Below are 18,661 nucleotides of genomic sequence, written 5' to 3'. Positions count from 1 at the left end.
GCATACTCAGCAGCTGGCCACATATTCTTGCAAGCCACCTTTCATAGTTTTCCACCAAGCATAACAGCGGAGAAGTAGTTGAGAGTCTTTTTGGTACCTGTTGGATCTGGGGTTACCAGTCCACATAGGGTAGCCTAGCACAGAGAAGATAAGACTAAACACAGAGGCAAATTGCATACAGCTTGCATCATACCATTAACAGTAACTCAGTGCGCATCCACCAGAAAAAGAATGACTCTAAACCAGGTTGGAAAAATATGGTTTGCTTTATAAAAGTTTTCTTAGTTTCTCTTTCTCTTAGCAGGTTCAAAATTCCGAACAATCAATTTCACTCCATCTACTTTTTTTTTTACTTCTGTGAGGTTACAATTTACATTCTTATAATTGTTTTATACAGTGAAAAGCTTTTCAGTAATTGTTCTTATACCTTTACTTTTTGTTATTAATTTCACGGTTCAGTTAAGTTGTACAACTACATTTACGGTTTCAAAAGTGAAAGCTGACAGGTACTTTACCCAAGGAAACTCAGGGTCAACAATTTGCTAAACGTCACAAGTCGGCAAACCTTTCCCCACTGGCACACATGAAGAATGACTCAATCAGCTGTTTGATTGAAAGAGAACAGGTAGGTTATACAAACATTTACTTTTGTCATACATATACTTCTGTCTTGTAGAGAAGGCCCTGTATCTCACAAGCACACAGCCCTGCCCTGGGGGTTCCCCTCTTGTATTTTTTCTCTGCGTTCTGTCTTTCTTGTCCCCTGCCTCAGTCCTATTGCCCTTTTCTCCAATAGCTGTGGGGTGAACAACGGTCTGGTATGTCCCTTTCCACAATAGACACTCTTGCTCAAGTAAACACTGGAACGAGCCGGTCCAGTCCTTAGGGGATATTGCTGGTAAAGTCTATGTTCTGGTTTCTGTCAACCCCAGCTGGTTTAGTACTGCCTAGTTCTCCGGCTTGCCAGCGATTATGGGCCAGTCACGTTTGTTCCTGCTGCCCCCACCTTCCCGGCTTACTTTGCAATGTTGTGCTGCCTTCGAGACCCGGTCACCGCCCGTTCTTTGACCTTGATCAACGGACGTCTCCGCTGTTGTCTGGTTTATCCCGCTTTCCTCTTTTCTCCTGACAGGGGGACAGGCGTTCTTCACCGCGCTGCTCGGAGCGGCGTTCGGCCGACTTCCGCAAGCTCCCTCGCACCGACTCCACACACGGCGAGCTCCGCCTTCGCCCGGCCTCTTCCGGCGACTTCACGCCTCCTCCGACATCACCGGAGCCTTGCCTCTGGAGCTCTTCGGCTGCCCCAGCTGTTCCCCGCTCTCTCACCTCAGTGACAGGAATCCACAGCCCGGGGAAGGACGAGGGGGGGGCCACACCTCCACAGAAGGAATGTCAGATAGCGGATCGGGGCCTCCGCGCGGTAAGCTTTGCTTCTGGTGATCAAGGTCCGGTCCTCACACAGCGCGCCTGCAGGGGGAGGGAGAGGCTTGCTTTCCTCCTCCTCTGCTCCATCAGTCACCATCATTAAGATGACCTCGGGCCTCTCATGGTGGGGTTTGAGGCAATTTGCATGAAGCACCCGTAGGGGCTGTCGAGGGGTCTTAAGGTCCACCAAGTAAGTGGCCTTACCCTTTTTCTCCATCACCTCAAAGGGGCCTGTCCAGTGATCCTGGAGGGCACTGAGCTCTCCAGGTTACATCACCCACACTTTCTGGCCAGGCTCCAATTCCACCGGGTGATCATTGTGGTCATACCACTCCTCCATCACTGCTTGGCTAGCTTCCAAGTTGTCAGAAGCTTGCTTCCACAACTTAGCCATTTGGCTCCGGAAGGCCAGCATATAGCTCACCACATCCTGGGGAAGCTTCCTGGGAGTCTTTTCCCATCCATCTTTCACCAGGCTGAGAGGTCCGCGCACAGGGTGCCCATACAGAAGTTCGAAGGGGCTGAAGCCCACTCCCTTCTGTGGCACTTCCCTGTAGGAAAACAACAGATAGGGTGGGAGGACGTCCCATTTCCTCCGCATGCTCTCAGGCAGACTTCTTATCATGCCTTTCAAGGTCTTGTTGAACCTTTCCACCAGACCATTGATCTGTGGGTGGTAGGGAGTGGTGAACCGGTAGGTAACCCCACACTCCTTCCACATAGCCCGCATGTAAGCTGACATAAAGTTGGTTCCCCTGTCGGAAACAACTTCCTTGGGGAAACCCACTCGGGTAAAGATCCCCATCAGGGCCCTCGCCACTGCAGGTGCAGTAATGATCCTCAGAGGAATTGCCTCTGGGTATCGTGTGGCGTGATCCACCAGAACCAGGATGAGCCTGTGACCAGCTGAAGTTGGTGGATCCAATGGCCCCACAATGTCCATGCCCACCCTTTCAAAGGGGTTGCTAACGACAGGAAGTGGTTCCAGGGGAGCTTTCAGCTTCACCCCTGTTTTCCCACTGGCTTGGCAAGACACACATGTCCGACAATACGTGTCGGATACCACCCTCATCTGAGGCCAATAAAAGTGGGGGACAAGCCTGGCAAAGGTCTTGTCCTGACCTAAGTGTCCTGCCAAGGGTATCTCATGAGCCAGTTCTAAAAGAAAGGCTCGGCAACGTTGAGGGACAACCAAGGCCCGTGATGAACCGTGCACTGTGCCTTAGGTTCACTGTAGAGGAGTCCATCCTCCCAGTAAATATGGTAATTCCCAGTAACGTTTCCTGCTGCCTGGGCTTCGGCCTGCCGCCTCAGTCCCTCAAGGGTAGGGCACTCCTTCTGGCCCTTACAAAACTCCTCCCTGGTAGGCCCTCCTTCCGCATGCCACTCGGCAGGGATAGGTAGGTTCTCCAGGGGGACAACATCCCCCTCCACGGACTCCTGGTCCACCACCGCAGGTGGCCTATCCGTCTCACGGGGCATAGATGCCGAAGCAGGCTTCTCCTGTCCCCGAATCTTTCCCTTTCTGGCAGCTGGCTGTGCCTTTGTTCCAGGCTCCAGCCCAAGCGAACTCCCCCTCCGGGTAGTTGCAGACCTTGTGCTAGCACAGGCCCAATCGGGTGTACCCAGCATCTCAGAATGAGTCCGGTATTCCACCTCCTTCCAAGCATTGTGCTGCATATCATTCCCCAACAGACAATCAACTGGCACGGCAGGGCTTAGGGCGACTCGAAGTAGACCTGCAACCCCTTCCCACTCGAATGGAACCTCGGCCTCTGGATAGTGACCCATTCTGTCATCAGCCATCGCGGCGGGGTGGAGTACATGTGGAATCACCTGCTCTGGAGATACCAGATGACTTCTTACCATAGTCATACTGGCTCCTGTATCTCTCAGAGCCTCCCCTCTTTGGCCATTGATGGTGATCCACTGCCCATACTTAGTAGTATTTGGGGGCACCTGGATCTTAGGAACCATCTCCCGATCTCCCAGGGACACTAAGGTGACACCCGCCCACTCCCCCCCCTTCTCCAAGGGCAACTCCTCCCCGAGCACTCCACTAGCTACTCCCGGATATTTTCCTCCAGTGGAAGGGGGTGGTCTCTTTGGGCACTTGACATCTCCCTTATAGTACCCAACTCCACCACACTCATAGCAGTGGACAACCCTTGGCTGCTGGCTTTGGCCAGGATGAGGGTTTCTTGGCGGGTTAGCCCTGGGAATGAATCCTGTTCCTTTACCTTGGAAATGGTTTTGGGGGCCTTTTGAGAACTCCCTCTTTTTATCTGCCCCCTCCTTCTTCTGGGGGGCGCCCTGTCCAGTCCTTTGGGAGTCCCCTCCAGTCCCCTTTGAGGACACCCGGGTACTAGCCCAGATGTCCGGGGGCTGGTCAGCTTGCTTTCCACCAGGTGTTGTCGCAGCTCGGGAAAACATTTCTCGAGTAGGTGCTCCTTGAGGATAAGGTCATACAACCCCTCGTAGTCCCCCACTTCGCTGCCTTGCACCCACCCCTCCAGGGTCTTCCTTGCATAGTCCAGAAAATTCACCCAATTCTGTGTGCTTAATTTATGGCTGCTCCTAAATTTCTGTCGGTATTTTTCCGGAGTCAGCCCAAACTTTTTAATCAGCGCAACTTTCATGGTAGGGTAGTGGGTCTGCTCTCCCTGCTCTAGGGCCAAAAGTGTATCCCTACCTGCAGGAGGCATGTATTTATACAAGACACCCCCCCAGTTTTTTCCAGTATCCCATGGGCTCTTAAGGAGACCTCATAGGCAGCCAGCCACTTGGCAATGTCATCCCCTGCGCTGTAGCTGGCGACTATGTCCTTTGGCAAATAGGGTCTGGGTTCCCTGGTTATCTCTTTGGATTCGCTGCCACCATTAGGAGAACTGTGAGTCCTTACTTACAGGGCCTTAAGGTCTAACTCTCTGATAGTCAGTTCGTGAGCCAGCCTCTGCTCCTCCCTCTCCTTCTCTAATTTCGCCAACTCCCATTTTAACTGCCTCTCCTCCCTCCTGTTCACTAGTTCAGCTTCAGTTAAACTCCTCACGGAAACACTGCTGCCCTCCCTTGAGAGTGTTCTGGGTCCTGTCAGTAGGTTCTCCCCTCAGGTCGGTACAATACATCTACCCCGATGACAGTGTCCCGGTCGGCCTCCTCCTCCTCCTTCCCATCTGGGTGAGCTGCCACCCACGCTCTCAAGCTGGTTTGGAGTTCCCCCTTTTTAGCACCACGCTTGAAAAACACTCCCTTACTTTGGCACAATTCCCTGAGTTGGGCCACAGTGTAGGTCTCCAACCCTTCCAATTAAAATTCCATTTTGCCACTTAGGGTCAGGGACAGCCTCTCGTAAGAAGTTAAGAAAAGGGGATAACGTGAGAGTTACCTCCACCCACCACCAGGAGTAAATTTGGAAAAGCAAAAATATTAATTAGGGAGTCCGCTAGGAGAAAACTCCAGGTGTAGGCATGTGGTACACACTACGTTACTATTAAGTGGATGCAAGCACAAGCTCTAATCCCACCACTGATCACCAATTATGTTGGACCTGGGGTTACCAGTACACATAGGGTAGCCTAGCACAGAGAAGATAAGACTAAACACAGAGGCAAATTGCATACAGCTTGCATCACACCATTAACAGTAACTCAGTGCGCATCCACCAGAAAAAGAATGACTCTACACCAGGTTGGAAAAATACGGTTTGCTTTATAAAAGTTTTCTTAGTTTCTCTTTCTCTTAGCAGGTTCAAAATTCCGAACAATCAATTTCACTCCATCTACTTTTTTATTTACATCTGTGAGGTTACAATTTACTATTCTATTTCTATTTGGGGGTTTTGTAAAGTGCTTGGTGACGCACAGCGGCGTGTCCCCGTGCTGAGGAGCTGATATTTACTGGAGATTACGCATGCGAAACACCTTACTGTGCGAATAGTACAGTTTTGAGCTTGGCTCTAAAGAGTGGTTCTGATGGTTCTAATTGCAACGCCAAGGGTAGCTTATTCCATCTGGAAGCAGCAAGGAGCCTAAAGGATCTTCCGCCCATCCGAGCTCTGGACACCCTAGGAATAACTAGGAGTCCTGAGCCGGAAGATCTCAGGGAGCGGGACGGCTCGTAGGGTGTCAGCAGTCCTTTCAACGGGAGAGGAGACCTCCCATTGATAATCCGGTGGCACGTACATAGTGCCTTGAATTCTACCCTGCTTCTGATCGGAAGCCAGTGCAAAGACCGGAGGGCCGCTTTGGATGCAGCTCTTCTGGGTAATCTGAGCACTAGTCGGGCAGCGGCATTCTGTAGAACCTGTAGGCGGCTCAGATTCTTCTCCAGGGTCCCTAAGTAGAGAAGATTGCCATAGTCAATCTTTGACGTGACCAGTGCATGTACCAGTGTTTGACGGGCTCTGATAGGTAAGAACTTCAGTACCTTTCTAAGACTTTTGAGAGTCCCGAAACAAGATCCACCCACCTGATTGATCTGGGGGCCAAAGGTAAGGTCGGAATCGAACCAGATGCCCAAGTTCTTTGCTTTCTGGCAAGGAATGGGTGTTGGACCTAAGCAAGGCGGCCACCATGCCGACATCCACGCCGATTGGCCTCCCCCCACTACCAGCACCTCGGTCTTGCCTCCGTTGAGCTTGAGGCAATTGGCAGACATCCAGGCAGCAAGATCTTGCATGCAAGCTCTGAAAATGTCCGCCGAGGGACCGGGCGCACGCGACAGGGAGATGACCAACTGCGTGTCGTCGGCATAAGACACCATTCGAAGGCCGTAACTCTCTACTAAGGTGGCAATCGGGGCAACATAAAGATTAAAAAGCGTCGGGCTCAGGGACGAGCCCTGCGGCACCCCCTGATCCAAAGAAATTCGCTCCGAGTAATGATCACCTTGTCTCACTTGGAAGCCACGGCCTGTAAGAAATGAGTAAATCCACTTCAGCGCTGCCCCTCGCACCCCGCCTTTGTTCAGACACTGTAGCAAGATGGAGTGTGCTACAGTGTCGAACCCCACGCTGAGGTCTAAGAGGATTAGGGCCATGGTTTGTCCCTCATCAGCACCTTGCCTAAGGGTTTTGGTAGCCCTAAGAAGGGTAGACTCCGTGGAATGACGGGGCCGAAACCCAAATTGGGTGGGATGAAGAAGGCTGTTTTCCTCCACAAATTTCATTAGCTGTTTATTTACCACCTTCTCCGCTACCTTGGAGAAATAAGGCAGCAAGGAGATGGGGCGAAGGTTGTCTAGCTTCTCACAGCTGATGTTGGGCTTCTTGCGGAGGGGAAGCACCACAGCCTGTTTCCAGTCCTCTGGTATGGAGCTGGAGCGGAATGAGATATCCAGCAGGTGTCTAATGTAAGGTTCGAGTGTTTCCAGACTGTCTCCCAACCTTTTTGGGGAGGCAGGATCGTGAGGAGAGCCAGATTTGACAGATCTGCATATTTTAACTAAATCCACCGATGAAGGGGTGGTGAAGTCAAGTAACAGATTTTGATTGGCTACCTCTCTTGAGGAGTCTGCTGGCACTTCCGCTGCTGGTGGTATATCAGGAAAAGCAGAGTAAATCTTGGACACTTTATCCCCGAAGTAGTTGGCAATGCGATTGCATGCTGCTACTGAGTGATCTTCGTCTTGAGTGGAGGTTTTTGGGGTGGCCAGGGATTTGTATATGCTGAACAGTTCCCTGGCAGAGTTCTCTGCCTCTTGGATTCTGTCAGTATAGTATGTGGCCTTCTCTGTCCGGATCTTATTGTGATAGGTACGTCTCTTTACGAGATAGGCCTCTTTCATCCGGTCATCATATGCCACTCTCCACTGTCTTTCTGCACGTTTGCAGTCTCTTTTGGCGCAACGCAGCGCCTCCCTAAACCAGGGAGCTGTTCTTTGTCTGTGGACATCTTTTGTTGGCCGGCCCAATGGGGCTGTGCAGTCCAAAGCAGCCGTGATGCGGTCATTGAGCAATTTATTTGCTGTCGCCACGTCATCGCCTCCTGGGGGTCCTTCCGCAGTAAGAGCCTTATTGAACTCTTGCAGGGAGAATCTTGCCCACCTGCGACGAGGATAGTTAGGTGGGGTAAGGGCAAAAGCTTTATGTTTGGGCAGATAGATAACGAATGGAACATAAAAGTGATCTGTCCAGGGCAAGGGTACTGGGGGAGCAACTAAGACATCCTCCCAGTTAGCAAATATTGGGTCTAGCAAGTGCCCGTGATTATGTGTTGGAAGCGGCCCCTTTAGCTCTAACTGTAGGGTGTGAAGGTCTTCACGGAACTCCACCACTCCTTTATCTAATACGTCTTCCAGGTGTGTGTTTAAGTCTCCTAGCAGCAGAAACTTATCCCTCCTGATTGCTGTTTCTGTGACCCACTCTAAGAGACTGCCTTTGAATCTGGACATAGGTGCTGGTGGGCGATAGACTAGTAGACCCTTTATAGTCTTGCTCCCGTCAATCTTTATGGTGAAAACACCCGCCTCACATCCTGCCAGATTGGTCGGTTCAAGTTTGCAAGCCCGTTGCTGTTTAAAGGCTATTGCAATTCCTCCTCCTCTGCCTATAGGTCTATCCAGTCGCACCATCTGGTAGTCGTCTGGTAAGGCCTGAATAATATCAGGGTCGGAGTTTGCCTCCAACAAAGTTTACATTCTTATAATTGTTTTATACAGTGGAAAGCTTTTCAGTAATTGTTCTTATACCTTTAATTTTTGTTTTTAATTTCACGGTTCAGTTAAGTTATGAAACTACATTTACGGTTTCAAAAGTGAAAGCTGACAGGTACTTTACCCAAGGGAACTCAGGGTCAACAATTTGCTAGACGTCACAACAAGTCGGAAAACCTTTCCCCACTGGCACACATGAAGAATGACTCAATCAGCTGTTTGATTGAAAGAGATCAGGCAGGTTATACAAACATTTACTTTTGTCATACATATACTCCTCTCTTGTAGAGAAGGCCCTGTATCTCACAAGCACACAGCCCTGGCCTGGGGGTTCCCCTCTGGTATTTTTCTCTTCGTTCTGTCTTTCTTGTCCCCTGCCTCAGCCCTATTGCCCTTTTCTCCAGTAGCTGTGGGGTGAACAACGGTCTGGTATGTCCCTTTCCACAATAGACACTCTTGCTCAAGTAAACACTGGAACGAGCCGGTCCAGTCCTTAGGGGATATTGCTGGTAAAGTCTATGTTCTGGTTTCGGTCAACCCCAGCCGGTTTTGTACTGCCTAGTTCTCAGGCTTGCCAGCGATTATGGGCCAGTCACGTTTGTTCCTGCCGCCCCCCCACCTTCCCGGCTTACTTTGCAATGTTGTGCTGCCTTCGAGACCCGGTCACCGCCCATTCTTTGCCCTTGATCAACGGCCGTCTCCACTGTTGTCTTGTTTATCCCGCTTTCCTCTTTTCTCCTGACAGGGGGACAGGCGTTCTTCACCGCGCTGCTCGCAGCGGCGTTCGGCCGACTTCCGCAAGCTCCCTCACGCCGACTCCACCCACGGCGAGCTTCGCCTTCGCCCGGCCTCTTCCAGCGACTTCACGCCTCCTCCGACGTCACCGGAGCCTTGCCTCTGGAGCTCTTCGGCTGCCCCGGCTGATCCCCGCTCTCTCACCTCAGTGACAGGAATCCACAGCCCGAGGAAGGACGAGGGGGGGCTACACCTCCACAGAAGGAATGTCAGATAGCGTATCGGGGCCTCCGCGCGGTAAGCTTTGCTTCTGGTGATCAAGGTCCGGTCCTCACACAGCGTGCCAGCAGGGGGGCTGACCTCACAGCTCTGCCAGCTAGTTCTCCTCTGGTAGTGACAGGGAAGAATCGAGTAACTCGCTGTGGTCGTTACCACTTCAGGATGAGTTTCTCCTCACTCCTTACTCCTTACTGGGCATTCAGAGTTAAGAAGGGGTTATATTTTGAAGCAAGTGTAGTTACCACGGAGGCAGGGTTTGGTCGACAGGTAAGGGGTCACATCAGTACAGAAGGGCAGCCAGCCCACAGGTCGATCTCTCCCCTCACAGTGCGTGTTCCTCCTCACCAAGTCGCCTTACTCCTCACCAGTCCCGCCCCACACTCACTCTGGACACCTCTAAAATGACCGCCTGGGTTCTGACCCTTATATAGGCTGACCTCAGGCTTCCAGAACCAGCTGGAAGGTTCTGGAGTTTTCCTATGTTGTCCTATGGGTCCATTCCCTGAGGTAATCAGTTATGGCAGTTACTAGCCACCATTTTGTGTGACTAAATTTCCATCTTTATAAGGGACACCTAGGCCTCAATAACATTATGGGGATAAAGTAGCACCCACCCACTAGGACAACACCAAAAATTCTCTGTGGACATAAAAAAAATGAAAAATCCTAGGAGGCAAAAAGGGGCAAAATAAATAAATAATAGGAGGGACCACCCAAAGGCTTACAGGTCTAACAGTACCAAAATGTCATCTGTTTATCCATCATGAAACCAGTCTTACAGGAGTCTCTGGTATAGGCAACCTAATGTTATTGTTATGGAAATATTATGCCCGGTAGAATTAGCAGGTTGCGTTCTTGGATACCTAAGTAGAAAGACAAAGCACCTCTTCAAGTTCCTGAATGGGAGCAGTGATCACCACCAAAGTTAAAAGAAAACCTTGCAATTATTATTGCATTCATGTAGTTATAGGAGAATGCATGTGTCTTGAGACTCGGATATGAAAAATACCACAAAATCAAACCTAGAAAAAGAGAGCCATGGGTGGAAGAATGAGAAAAGGTAATGGATTGTGGCATTTCCCTTGAGATCCCGCTATATGAAGCATGAAGATGCTCACATAAGCATGGCAAGATATGGCAGTATTGGGTGGAACACAGAGTTGGTGACTCCACTTTGATAGAGAATGACTTTGAAACAAACATAACGCTACACTGTGATTAACAGTTGGCACAGAGAAGTGTTTTGTCGCTCTGAATTCTTTGACGGAATGTGTTCAACAACATGTGTATTTTATCTGCTGTGCTATGTTGTAGCTATCTAAAAATTCCAATATTTTTTTTATAAAAGGATATTTTTGTATATTGTTTACTAGTAAACTATACAAAATATTTCATAATTTGTGTATTTGCTTAATATACTTTTTCAGTAGTTTAAGGTATTGTTTTGGGGTTCAAAGCTTAGGCCTGGAGTCCCCTTCTTCCAATAGTTATTCAATTGGTGTCCACAGAAGTCAAACAGTTATGAACGGCTGGTTTAGAGTAATGTGGTCTAGCAAAAACAATCATTCAATATCCACTGTGTTTGGATGAAAGGGTGAGAATGTTAAGAACTTTAGGACCCAAAGTCTATTATATCGGCAAAGGCATTTTTTAGGATCACGGTCCAGTATTTACAGTATTTATTTACACTTATTTTAACCCTGATGTTGGGTTTTTTGATCACAAGCTATATTTGATAATACACCAATGAAGTTTGCATGGCTTTTTACCAGCCTCCTCATTTTTCCGCATCATTTAGTGCTGTTAATGAATGTATGTTTGAGTGATTGAAAGCCTTTAGTAAAGCTAGTTAATTTAGTTCAATCTCTTTGGTACAAATAATTTCAAACCAAAATGAGCGAAGGATAGCCAGTGGCACATATGTAGTTGTAAATAGCGAGAGACACAACAGTTACAAGCTTTCTCGTTGTTTGGCTGCTCAGCTTCATAAACAGAGGCACTGCAACAACAACTTTGCATGTTTTCTGTACAATATTCGGTTCATTAAGTGTTATTGTTCTCTACCTACTGCCATAATACTTGTTATCACATTCGGCTGAGGGAATTTAAGGTTCTTAATTGTTGAAGTTAGTATGTATGGAAAATATCAATTAACAACTGTAACACCAGGAAGCATATGGGAAAAAAGACAATTAATACAGATTCTCCAAATCTTTACCAGCACAGGCCCTACAAGTGTTGCGCAATCCTACTGAACTTGGAATGCAGGCAAACAGTAACTAATGCCAGTATTTCAAGACTTGTAGTTGTCTAAACAGTTCAGCATTCAATAAAGGCTCCCAAATCTATGTTGCGTGTCAATCCTGTTCCCTTTACATGAGCCTCTCCTTGGTAAGGTGTCATCCAGTGAAAAGTCATTTCACTTTTTTCATGAATTATACTTTCATAAGCTACTAGTAGTGCACATCTAAAAATGTATATTGCCACATATTCTGCTCAATTGTAAAATTGTTGTATTACAGGTGTAATTTTCTGAAAAGCTGTGTTTACTTGTGAAACAGAGTCTTTTAATATATTTTATTGTTTCATTTAGTTGACAATACAGAAGAAGATGAAGAGTCAAGAGGCAAAATACCTAACTTTGACAAAACAATCTGTCCTGGTGAGCTTTAGAGACATCTACAGAGAGAAGTGGCTCAAAACAGTGTTTCTTGCTGTGTGATACTCTGGGGCAATAATGTGCAGAATGAACAGGACTGTTGCAGCTCCAGAAAAATGTATTTATCATGTGATACTGCTGACCGTGCCTTTGCGAGGATGATGAGTCTTGCTCTAATATTGGCTTTCTGTACTCTTTCATGAGTTTATACATTATTGACTGAATCACAGTGATCCATAGGGCTGTCACATATCCATGGCTCCCATATCAACTCCATGCTCTTCATATTGACCACACACTGTACATGTAGGCTTTCCTGTTTTTGGTTTAAACCTATTATAACTAATAATATCCCACGGAGAGTCAGTTAGCCCTCATCAGTGTATACATATAAACACTGATAGACACCAAAACGTCCACAAATTAAAATGTCATTCAAAGAAAGTAAAGCAAGAAAAAAAGTTTCTTCCTGAAGGGGCCAACACAATGTGGATTTGCTATACAAGGTATCAGCAAAAAAGACTGGTCTGAGATTAGCCTGCTTGCATTTTGTTGCTAAGGGATGTCACCAATAAGTTAATTTTCCCTTTCTTTGTTCCTTGTTTGTGTCCTTTGATTAAAGGTGCATGGTTTAGAAGCATGTTTCCACATCTGATCTAATTATGTTAAACACTTTAGAGATCCTGATCATTGGGAATGTTTATTTTTTTCCCTGATTTGTGAAAAGCAGATTCCTAAGAATCTTGGCCCTTTGTGCTATCTCATTTTGCATGCCACAAGACTTTCCACATACCAAAGTATCATAACAACAGAAGTCATACGTCCAAGTTGTTCCATTGTAGCATGTGATACCTTCAGCGAAACATGGCCTTTTACCCAACCATAATTACAATATTACCAGATTTTTTTAAATTCCAGAATTAAATGTGATGTTAATTAAAAGGACTGAAAAAAGTGAGAGACCTGACATGGGAACACATGGCTATGAATCCATGCAAGAGGCGCAGAACTACTGTCATGTAGTCACGCAGAGTGCAGAAAATCATTCTGAATATATGGCAAAAGCATAAGGCTTTAGTTGTTTTAGAATATAGGACAACAAGTAATCTGGTGTAAATCAAAAATGTAAAAGTTGTAGAAGGTAGTAGTCTGTTAGTAGGTTTGACTACCCCTACAATGTTTTTAATATTCAATAAGATGTAGATGAACGACCATATCTGCGTCTAGAAATGTGTTTATTAGAATATAAACATTTGGATATAACATCTTGTTACTTTCTTAGTCCATTAACAACACTGTAAACCAGACAGAGTCCCGAGAGAGTGAGTTTGAGAGGTAATGAGATGTGAGAGAGGCCATGTGAGAAAATCTGTGAGAGTGAAACGCACCGGCTTTTGTACTTAGCACAGTTTACCATAAGTCCATTGGAGACACTGCCAATGTGAAAATATTACATACCCTGCAATAATTCTATGTTAGAATAAATATCTGTGCCACAGTAATCACTGCAAAAAAGCAATATGGTGTGCAAGCAGTAAAATCAGTTTGTGTCCAAGTACGGGGTTAGCATAAGAATAAACACCAATAAGCCCAGATTTCTAAAAAGGCTAGAGAACCCCACAAAAATACACCAAAAAATAAAACCTGAAAACACACAGGATAGCCTAAATAGATCATGAATACAAGAATTGAAAGCAAACATTTAGCTTATTGGGCATCACTGGCAGTAAGGTTGATTAAATTGTGTCTGCTAAGCAGTAGTGGCATTATCATATATCTAGTATATCAGTCTTTGGATGTCTGTTGTTTGAAAGTGAGGTGAGAAATGTGAAGCCATTCACTCAAATAATTAAGACAATCTTTGTGTAGAAGAAGTAACAGTTCTTCTTATGTCTATATGCTGCATGGAAGATAACATTCATTTCTTTGATATAATTGTTAAGATATGTTATACCAACCTACATCCTACACTTCCGTTTGGTCATACCAACACTTTTTCCATGTAAGAATACACTCACCTCCCATTACATAAGACACTAGTTTGTTGCAGGCTTCAGGGGGCGAGACAAGAAGGCCAAATACTTTTCAGTGACCTTGTAGACATCAGTAGGACAAATATGAACTTTCTAGGATTATTACATTTGCTCTGGTTTGTTTTTCAATGACATATGATATAAAGCTGGATTGTCAATAGCATGTTTGTGCAGATTTAAGACGATTTTGTAGCTCGGACCATTCAACTTCCAATAAGACCTACTTGTACAGATGCCAGAATGCACTTAATTTTCACTGAAATGTGATTAAGGCTACACACCACTAATGCTATTGCTTTTGTTTGAAAAAACACTGTAAAGCCATCAAGCTACTGGGCTGACACGGTCTCTGCGAAACTGCCTCTGTGCATTCATACTCTATCCCAAAGCTACCTCTGTGCATTCATACTCTATCCCAAAGCTACTTCTGTGCATTCATACTCTATCCCAAAGCTGCCTCCGTGCATTCATACTCTATCCCAAAGCTACCTCTGTGCATTCATACTCTATCCCAAAGCTCCCTCCGTGCATTCGTACTATATCCCAAAGCTGCCTCCGTGCATTCATACTCTATCCCAAAGCTACCTCTGTGCATTCATACTCTATCCCAAAGCTGCCTCCGTGCATTCATACTCTATCCCAAAGCTGCCTCTGAGCATTCATGGTCTATCCCAAAGCTGCCTCCGTGCATTCATACTCTATCCCAAAGCTACCTCTGTGCATTCATACTCTATCCCAAAGCTGCCTCTGTGCATTCATACTCTATCCCAAAGCTACCTCAGTGCATTCATACTCTTTCCCAAAGCTGCCTCCGTGCATTCATACTCTATCCCAAAGCTACCTCCGTGCATTCATACTCTATCCCAAAGCTGCCTCCGTGCATTCATACTCTATCCCAACGCTGCCTCCGTGCATTCATAGTCTATCCCAAAGCTGCCTCCGTGCATTCATACTCTATCCCAAAGCTGCCTCCGTGCATTCATACTCTATCCCAAAGCTGCCTCCGTGCATTCATACTTTATCCCAAAGCTGCCTCCGTGCATTCATACTCTATCCCAAAGCTGCCTCCGTGCATTCATACTCTATCCCAAAGCTGCCTCAGTGCATTCATACTCTATCCCAAAGCTGCCTCCGTGCATTCATACTCTATCCCAAAGCTGCCTCCGTGCATTCATACTCTATCCCAAAGCTGCCTCCGTGCATTCATACTCTATCCCAAAGCTACCTCCGTGCATTCATACTCTATCCCAAAGCTGTCTCTGTGCATTCATACTCTATCCCAAAGCTATCCTCCGTGCATTCATACTCTATCCCAAAGCTGCCTCCGTGCATTCATACTCTATCCCAAAGCTGCCTCTGTGCATTCATACTCTATCCCAAAGCTGCCTCCATGCATTCATACTCTATCCCAAAGCTACCTCTGTGCATTCATACTCTATCCCAAAGATGCCTCCGTGCATTCATACTCTATCCCAAAGATGCCTCCGTGCATTCATACTCTATCCCAAAGCTGCCTCCGTGCATTCATACTCTATCCCAAAGCTGCCTCCGTGCATTCATACTCTATCCCAAAGCTACCTCTGTGCATTCATACTCTATCCCAAAGCTGCCTCCGTGCATTCATACTCTATCCCAAAGCTGCCTCCGTGCATTCATACCTTATCCAAAGCTACCTCTGTGCATTCATACTTTATCCCAAAGCTGCCTCTGAGCATTCATGGTCTATCCCAAAGCTGCCTCCGTGCATTCATACTCTATCCCAAAGCTGCCTCCGTGCATTCATACTCTATCCCAAAGCTGCCTCCGCGCATTCATACTTTATCCCAAAGCTGCCTCTGAGCATTCATGGTCTATCCCCAAGCTGCCTCTGAGCATTCATGGTCTATCCCAGAGCTGCCTCTGCATTCATGGTCTATCCCAAAGCTGCCTCTGTGCATTCATGCTCTAACCCTACGCTACCTCTGTGTAGTCATATTGTATCCCTCACGGTGTCTCCATGCATTAATGCACTACCTCTAACTCTACCTCTCTGCCTTCATGTTGTACCTCTAACACTGCCTCTTTATATTCTTGCTCTAATCCCTAATACTGCCTTTGTACATTCATAATTTGGGTCTGCAATTGCTTCTGTGCCTCCTATTCCCATCACTAACACATCATCTGCACACTATAACGTGACTTCATCTATCGAAGTTCCAGCGGTGGGCTGCTTTTTCCCCTGCCTGGGGGGCCGATTTGGGCTGAGTATTGTGTGTTCAGATATCTCCAGCGGCCCAGAGGGGCCTTTCTGGTGGCAGATGGGCATCCTTTACCTACCTTTTATCAGCGGGCAGAGGTGTCACTCCCTTTCTCTTGCAGGGCCGGCCAACCAAATTTTGTCATACTGAGCGGGGAGGTACACAGACAAAATATCGAGTTTTAAATATCGATATACCAAAATATCGAAGTTTAAATATCGATATACAAAAATATCGAAGGTAAGTAATATCGACAGTCTAAATATCGATATTGGTATGATATCAGTAATATCGAAGTTGTGAATATCGATGTTAACAATATCGAAATTAATAACTTTGATGTTACTAATATCAATTTTTAAATACATTTAGTGTATATTATATTGTATTTATTATGTTTTATTATTTATTTCTAATGTAATTTAATTAAATATTGTCTTTTACTACTGTAGCGGGTTGTGGGTTTATAGGGGAATAGGGTGGGAAGTAATTTAATTATGTTAAATTAATTATTAATTAGTAGGAATTATTAATTAATTAATTGAAAATTAATTTTTAATTATTTTTAATTAATTGATTAATTGATAAATATGTTCTGTAGCGGGTTATGGGTTTATAGGGGAATAGGGTGGGAAGTAATTTAATAATAATTAATTAATTGATATATGTTTGTACATATTTTAATTAATAATTAATTGGTAATTAATTTCTATTAATTAGTTAATTAATTATAATTTTTTACATATTTATAATTATTAATTAGTTGGTAATTAATTATTATTAATTATTTTATTACATTAATTATAGTAATTTTTTAATATATAACTTATTGTTATTCTTAATTAATTAATTGGGCAAAATAATATTAATTATTAAATTTAATTAATTACAGCAAATGTGCTAATATATTTACTTTATTGTTATTGTTAATTAATAATTAATTGGTAATTAAATAATATTAATTAATTTTAGGTACAGGGGTATTTTTAGGGTTCAGGGTCAGTTTTCAGTTCATGGGTAGAGGGATATTTTTAGGGTTCAGGGTCAGTTTTCAGTTCATGGGTAAAGGGGTATTTTTAGGGTTCAGGGTCAGTTTTCAGTTTTTGGGTAAAGGGGTATTTTTAGGGTTCAGGGTCAGTTTTCAGTTCATGGTAAAGGGGTATTTTTAGGGTTCAGGGTCAGTTTTCAGTTTTTGGGTAAAGGGGTATTTTTAGGGTTCAGGGTCAGTTTTCAGTTCATGGTAAAGGGGTATTTTTAGGGTTCAGGGTCAGTTTTCAGTTTTTGGGTAAAGGGGTATTTTTAGGGTTTAGGGTCAGTTTTCAGTTTTTGGGTAAAGGGGTATTTTTAGGGTTCAGGGTCAGTTTTCAGTTTTTGGGTAAAGGGGTATTTTTAGGGTTTAGGGTCAGTTTTGGGTTTTTGGGGTACAGGGATATTTTTAGGGTTCAGGGTCAGTTTTGGGTTTTTGGGTAAAGGGGTATTTTTAGGGTTCAGGGTCAGTTTTGGGTTTTTGGGGTACAGTCCTACAGGGTAAAAATAAAATAAATTTAAATTAAATCAATTAAATGAAATTAAAAAATATAAAATTACATTAAATTATTAAGCTTTTAATTTATTTTAAATGTATATGTATTAGTTTTAATTTTTTAATTATGTTTTAATATTTTTATTTAATATTTGTAACATTATATGTATTTTATAATTATTTTTACATTATTATTAATACATTTAAAAAAACGATATTTTTAATTTCGATATTTTTGTACTACGATATTATTTTTTCGATATTTTTGTACTTACCTTGTTAGGGATAGGATTCCTATATTTTTGACTTCGATATTTTTGTTCCGATATTTTTGTATTTCGATATTTTTGATTTCGATATTTTGTCAGACATTCGAGCGGGGACAGGGGCCTGAGCAGAAGTGGCCTCACTTGTTTTCAGGTGTTTATAAACCTTCGCTGAAGCAGTGTTTTGAGGAAAGGCCACTTTTTTTTAGCGTGCCCAGGCTGATTTCTAATCCTAATCCAACCCTGGGTCTAACACACCTTTACCATTCGTACCTTAGAGCAGACAACACCTTCGTCCATTCAGACCAGAGAGCTGATTGTACTCTGTGCACTCTTAACACTTTCTCTATGCATTGCTGTTATACCCCATTGCTGACGCTACCTCTCTGCATTCATAGCACAGGCCTAGATGTGCCTATGTGTATCTAAACCACACAGCTGTCACTTTCTCGGGTCTCTCTACATGCATACCCCCAGTCTGACACTGTCTGCACGCACCTATACCACAAGGCTGTGCCACTGTTTCTGTGCATTGAAAATGAAGGGATGGCCCTGTCTCTGGGCATTCACTGTGCCAGACTGACACAGCCAGCACACTTGAGTCTTGAGGCTGAATCTGTACTCTGAGCGTCCATTACACAGACTGCCATTGTCTGTGCGTTCCAGTAAAAGGATTGATGTGACTTCTGTGTGTTCACACGACAGGGTGGCCACATCTTCACACCCGTTCCCCAAGAGCTGCTGCGTCTTCTGCGCGCCCTCACATTCCACTACTGACACTTCTTGTAGAGTTTCACACTTGGGTCTTGATTCTGAGAGGTGAGGTTACACTCAATCCCTGCTCAAATGGTTCT

The 18,661-nt window shown here is 44.9% G+C and overlaps 1 protein-coding gene across 1 annotated transcript in view; it reads left to right on the top strand.

Moving 5' to 3' along the window:
* AK7 (adenylate kinase 7) overlaps window positions 1–18,661 on the top strand; it is a 404,956-nt gene that overhangs the window by 347,970 nt on the left and 38,325 nt on the right. The window contains exon 14 of the mRNA XM_086937746.1: window positions 11,684–11,752. Within this exon, the coding sequence (XP_086793872.1) occupies window positions 11,684–11,752 (69 nt within the window). The remainder of the gene's footprint in view (window positions 1–11,683; window positions 11,753–18,661) is intronic.

The sequence above is a fragment of the Lissotriton vulgaris genome, chromosome 9 (assembly GCF_964263255.1).
Source record: "Lissotriton vulgaris chromosome 9, aLisVul1.2, whole genome shotgun sequence".
NCBI classification, from domain to species: Eukaryota; Metazoa; Chordata; class Amphibia; order Caudata; family Salamandridae; genus Lissotriton; species Lissotriton vulgaris.
The sequence above is the reverse complement of the archived record's forward strand: the minus strand, read 5'-3'. Positions and strand labels throughout refer to the sequence as shown.